The 6,093-nt window shown below is 40.9% G+C and overlaps 1 protein-coding gene across 1 annotated transcript; it reads left to right on the top strand.

Moving 5' to 3' along the window:
• The first annotated feature begins 3,558 nt into the window (after nt 1-3,558).
• Nucleotides 3,559-5,143, top strand: LOC146977796 (E3 ubiquitin-protein ligase TRIM65-like). The gene has a single exon (XM_085792465.1). It carries the CDS (start codon nt 3,595-3,597, stop codon nt 5,128-5,130), a length of 1,536 nt encoding a protein of 511 aa, XP_085648591.1. The 5' UTR covers nt 3,559-3,594; the 3' UTR covers nt 5,131-5,143.
• Nucleotides 5,144-6,093: the final 950 nt, after the last annotated feature.

The raw sequence follows: 6,093 nt of genomic DNA, 5'->3' as shown, positions 1-6,093 counted from the left end.
TTAGGGGAGCGCGGGGCACAACCTAACGCGGGGCAAGTTGAAACACTGACTTTTTATCCAGACGCACAAGTCAACTTCCGCCAACTTCCGGCCACAGGTCCGTATTAGTTAGCACTTTTATGTGGAGGAGATTCAGAAGATCCCGCTGCGATTTCACAGAGTTATGTGCGAAAGTGTGTTTTAGCGCCATGAAAGTATATTTTTCCATATCGCTAGTTTTTTGGTTGCTGAAGCATGTGTGCAAGTCCCCAAAACCATTCTTATATCATCTTTTTCAGCGTTTTCTTAGCTAAAAAATGGTACCATGCTAAAGCTTGTAGCTAGCTCGTAGCCAGTGCTAGCTAGGCAAGAGTAAGGAAACTACATGAGGGGTTAGTTGTAACACTGTGTTACAACTAACCCCTCATGTAGTCTTCGACATAAAACAGGGGTGCAAACTTAACCTTTCGGCGAAAATAGCAGTTTTTAAATGCAAAATAGGTCATTAGTGTCCATAATAATTTGAATTATTAATAATTAAAAAATAATATATATATTGGCCTATTTTTTTTTCCTTCCATGATTTTGTCACCTCGTCAAAAAACTGATCAAGCACAATCATAACATAAATAAATAAATTACACAAAACAGAAATAAAAATTAAGATGAAAATTAAATAAAAATAAAAAACAAAACAGTGTGTGACAGGTTTGCACCCTTGATATAAGCAATTAATCTCCCGAATGAGGTCTAGAAAGAAAAGGGAGAGTGAGCATTATTATTATTAATATTAATATTATCATTATTATTATTAAAATACATTATAGGCTATCAGTTAAACTTAAAATAATAATTTCATGTTACATTTTGGAGAGCGTTTTTTTGTTCTGACAGCCTGATTAATTCCAATTATATTAAAGCTTTTTTGAAAGTGCTCTTCATCTTTTATTTTCTAAAAATAGCAATGTTTTTCTTACAGAGTATCTATTAGTATCATAGATGGACAAACAATCAGTCTTCAGATAAAATTGTACTGAATCAATTGTTTAAACAAACCTTTCCAGCATGCGTTACAACTAACACCCTCCCTGTTACAACCTACCCCACCAGTGGGGTAGGTTTTAACATTTCACTTCCTCCATCTGTGGTGAAATTGTAAAAGAATGGTAAGTTCTAGAAACAAACTTCCAGTGCTCATTTGTAGTAGAGATGTGTATGTTGCTTGTGTAAAAAAAAAAATTATCTAACTCAAATATATCTGTAGATATTTACCCAAAACAAAATCCGTTAGGTTGTGCCCCGCTCTCCCCTACAGCCAGGGGTGCAGATCTGATGTCCGGAGTGGGGGGGACACAAAAGGGATTTTTTTATGCAACTCATACCATGCCACCATAAATCACAACTCCGCAGAGTCTCGGCATATCATTCAAAAAGTACTGCACAGGGAATCATTTATTGTGCTTACCTTTCTTGTTTATTTGTCCTAAACAGCCAACAGCGTGAATCACTGCTGTTATATTAGTAAATTATAATTTAAAGGGTCTCGGACATATAATATCTACTCACGTTCTTATCTTCCGCCTCCCTCCGACCTAGATCCTCAATTCTTCTCACCATCTTCCTTTTCTCCCAGTGTATGGAACTTTATGCATGATTAATTGATACAGATGAATATCAAAATATGAAGCCCTAAGATTGAGGGTTTTTTTTTTTTTTTTTAATGCCTGCTCATATCATCAGCGTCTGTGTAAGAAACTACCCATTAATTTGCATTATAGTGGAGGAGACCAGATGGGATGTGGAGTCAGAAATATTTTTATCAAACATTATTTGTTCCACCATTTCAATAATTTCTTTTTAGATGTGAAGAATGTGAAGTCTGAAAATACATTTGTTAAATTTTGAATAGTTTGGGGTATTGTTATTGGGGGGGACAATTCATGTTTTTCAGAAATTGGGGGGGGGGACATGTCCCCCCCGTCCCCACCCGGGATCTGCACCCATGCTTACAGCCCAGATTGGTGGAGGCTGCAGCAATGGTTGTCTTTCTGGAACTTTCTCCCATCTCCACACAGGATCTCTGGAGCTCAGCCAGAGTGATCTCTGGGTTCTTGGTTACCTCTCTGGCCAAGGCTCCTCTCCCCAACTGTTCAGTTGTGCAGTGCAGCTCTGAGAAGAGTTGAGCCAAACTTCAGAATGATGGAGGCCTCTGTGCTCTTACAAACAAGTGCAGCAGAATTTTTTGTAGCCTTGTTCAGATCTGTGCCTTGCTACAATTCTGTCTCTGAGCTCTTCGGGCAGTTCTTTCCACCTCATGGATCTCAAGGGCTGTAGGGTCTTATATAGACAGGTGTGCCTTCCCAAACTATTTAGTTCAACACAGCTGGACTCAAATGAAGGTGTAGAACCATCTCAAAGATGAATAAAAGAAACTGACGGCCCCTGAATGTCACAGCAAATGGTCTGAATACTCATGTTCTCATGATATTTCAACTTTTCTTCTTTAATTTATTTGCAAACAATTCTAGAGTTCTGGGTTTGTGCTGTCATTATGGGGTGCTGAGTGTAGATTAATGAGGGAAAAAATCAATTATATGGATTTTAACATAAAGCTGCAACATAACAAATGGTGAAAAATTGAAGAGGGTCTGAATACTTTTTGTATGCACTGTATACGTATCATACAAATTCTGTCAGACACTCTCAGATGTTGATGACAAAGCTTTTAAGATATTTCCTAAATGAGTTTATCAAGACATTGTTCATTATAAGTTTGTAATACTGTGATCATTTAGAATATAATTATTGCATATGCAGGATTTCTACATTTTCCTCAAACTTTTTATTAACATGTTTTACTTTTACCCTTCAGATATGTTGTCGTTATTTTTAGTTATTCTGCCCTTTAACAGATTGTAACTACTTCTATATTATTCTACTTTTACTCTTCGGATATTGTTTCATCTATATTAGTAATGGTTCAACAATGTTTTCAAACTGTTTTAAATAAATCTGAGTGCACTTTAACCTTTCAATTTCTTCATACTGATCTTCAACAATTCAAGTAATTTCCAACCATTTCATACTCTTCATATTTTTTCATGTCTTCAAGATTGCTTCTTCAGTTTCTTCACTTAATTCAGCATTGTTTCAACAATTTATTCAGCTCATTCAGCTTCCAGCTTTCAGCATTCACCCGTATTTCCTTCAGGAAATGCATTCTCTAGTTGTAACTGCTACTGCAACGCATCAACCTGTCATTTGCAGGGTTAGTTATAGTTGTGCTCTAACTGTTGTTACTGTAGCCTCATACTCTTCACTTCATCTTGTAGAATAAATCCCTCCTCTTCCTGGTATATGGTTCAGTAACACAATAGCTCCTCCTATCTCTTCCAGCACAGCCAGTCCCATTCGTTCCAGATGTTTCCTGTTTCCCGCCTCTGTCACAGATCTGACTGTGTATGGATGGGTTTAGTGAAACCCCCATTCACTGCAGATTAGCAGGCGGACATGAAGGGAGGGAAGTAAAGCTATCGTTGTAGGATCAGTTCTTAGTTCTTACCCTGTCTGAGAAAGTGAAACTATTATACAGCCACAGTTTTTTTTTGTGCTGAAATGACGCAGCAACAAAACCTGATGGATCATAAAAGACTCTGCTGTTCGATCTGTTTGGATCTACTGACGGATCCAGTGACCATTCCCTGTGGACACAACTACTGCATCAAGTGTATAAACAGCCACTGGGATGAAGAGGATCCGAGGGACATCCACAGCTGTCCTCAGTGCAGACAGACCTTCAGACCCAGACCTGTCCTGGTGAAAAACACCATGTTGGCAGATTTAGTGGAGGAAGTGAAGAAGAGCGGGCTCAGAGCCGCTCCAGCCGATCGCTGCTATGCCGGACCGGGAGACGTGGCCTGGGATTTCTCAAAGAGGATTGAGGAGAACATCTGTGCATCTCATCGTGGTGGAGCGATGAAGAGTTTCTGCCACACGGATCAACGGTGTATCTGTTACCCCTGCTCCGTGGATAAACATAAAGAACGGTGGGACTGGGACAGGCGGGGCAAGTTTGGAACAAGTCAGCAGAAGATCCAGCAGAGAATCCAGGACAGAGAGAAAGATGTGGAGCAGCTTCAGCGGGAGGTGGAGGCCATCGATCGCTCTGCTGATGAAGCAGTGAAGAATACGGAGAAGATCTTCTCTCAGCTGCTCCGTCTTCTTAACAATACAAGTTTGGATGTGAAGGAGCAGATCAGGTCCAGGCAGAGAACCGAGGTCGGTCGGGCCAAACAGTACGAGGAGAAGCTGCAGCAGGAGATCACCAGGCTGAGGAAGAAAGACACAGAGTCTTACTACCCCTCGATGACAATGGCATGTCTGAGAAAACCTGCAAACTCACCCACCAGCAACATCTGTCCTCTGAGGTACTTTGAGGATGTGATGGCTGCTGTGTCAGAAGTCAAAGATCAACTGCAGGACGTCCTTAGAGATGTTTGGAGCAAGATCTCACTGACAGAGACAGAAGACATGGACATGGACGTCTTACTGCCACCAGCACCAGAGGCCCAGAAGACCAGAGCTGCATTCCTGACATATTCACAACAAATCACACTGGATTCAAACACAGCAAACGCCTGGCTGCTGTTATCCGAAGGGAACAGAAAAGCAACCGTGATGAGCGAAAAACAGACGTACTTGAGTCACCCAGACAGATTCAGCGACATGTTTCAGGTCCTGAGCACAGAGAGTCTGAGTGGACGTCACTACTGGGAGGTGGAGAAGGGCAGATATGAAGTTTCAGTCGCGGTCACGTACAAGGACATCAGCAGAACAGGATATGAAAGCGGATTTGGAAACGATGACAAGTCGTGGGCTTTGGAGTGTTTCAACAACAGCTATGAATTCAGACATAAGAGTGTTGTTACTTTTATCTCAGGCCCCCAGTCCTCCAGAGTAGGAGTGTACCTGGACTACAGGGCCGGTGTTGTGTCCTTCTACAGTGTCTCTGAGACCATGACTCTGCTCCACAAAGTCCACACCACATTCACTCAGCCACTCTATCAGGGACTTGGTGTTTTCGGTTCGCACGGTGGTGGATCTGCTGCTGAGATCTGCAGGCTGGAGCAGACAGAGGGTAAAAGGCAGTGAGTGCTGGAGCATGAATTAAAGAGATAGTAGCATTTTTTTGAAAGTGGGGTTGTATGATCTACAAATAGCCCCTAAGTACTTTAATTGCAGTAGAAGACTCTCTGCACTCCTCCCGTTAGCAACGCCAGCCCATAGCCCTGCCCAGAGATTTACAACATACAGTGTTGTGAACAGACCCAAAGAAACGGCCTATTTTCACGGCCTAAAAGAGGTTTTACCTGAAAAAAAATACACAGTTCCATTGTTCACTTTTATAAAATTTTTTCCAGCCCCTCAAAGTGCAGGAAAAACGCAGTTTTTATTTGGACCTAAACAACTGCTGATCGGTGGGCGCTAACCCTGGGCAGTTTTTCCTGCACTTTGAAGGGCTGGAAAAAATTATATTATAGTGAACAATGGAACTGTGTATTTTTTTTCAGGTAAAACCTCTTTTTACCGCGAAAATAGGCCGTTTCTTTGGGTCTGTTCACAACACTGTATGTTGTAAATCTCTGGGCAGGGCTATGGGCTGGCGTTGCTAACGGGAGGAGTGCAGAGAGTCTTCTACTGCAATTAAAGTACTTAGGGGCTATTTGTAGATCATACAACCCCACTTTTAAAAAAAAATGCTACTATCCCTTTAACGACTTCACAGATATTCTACTTTCTTGATGATCCATTGATCGTTGATTTGAGATAATTACAGGCGTAATTTTATGTCATTAATTATTAAATTCAGGATGTAGAAATGAAGTTAAATCACTAAATCATCTAAACACCCAAAGAGCCATACGAATACACCTGCCAATAGATATATTGTAATGGTTTTGGCTCACAACATACATGTACTCCAGGGGAATTTTACTTTGTTTGAATATTGCAGCAGTTCCTCTTTCTTTGAAACAACCTCCTTTAATGGGAGGGAGCATATTCATTTCATTTCGATTTATTCCATTCATGGTTTGCATTTCACACGATTGCACA

This window comes from Trachurus japonicus, chromosome 12 (genome assembly GCF_045865225.1).
Source record: "Trachurus japonicus isolate A0001 chromosome 12, Traja_1.0".
NCBI classification, from domain to species: Eukaryota; Metazoa; Chordata; class Actinopteri; order Carangiformes; family Carangidae; genus Trachurus; species Trachurus japonicus.
Note: the sequence above shows the minus strand (reverse complement) of the source record. Positions and strands in the feature narration are given on the sequence as shown.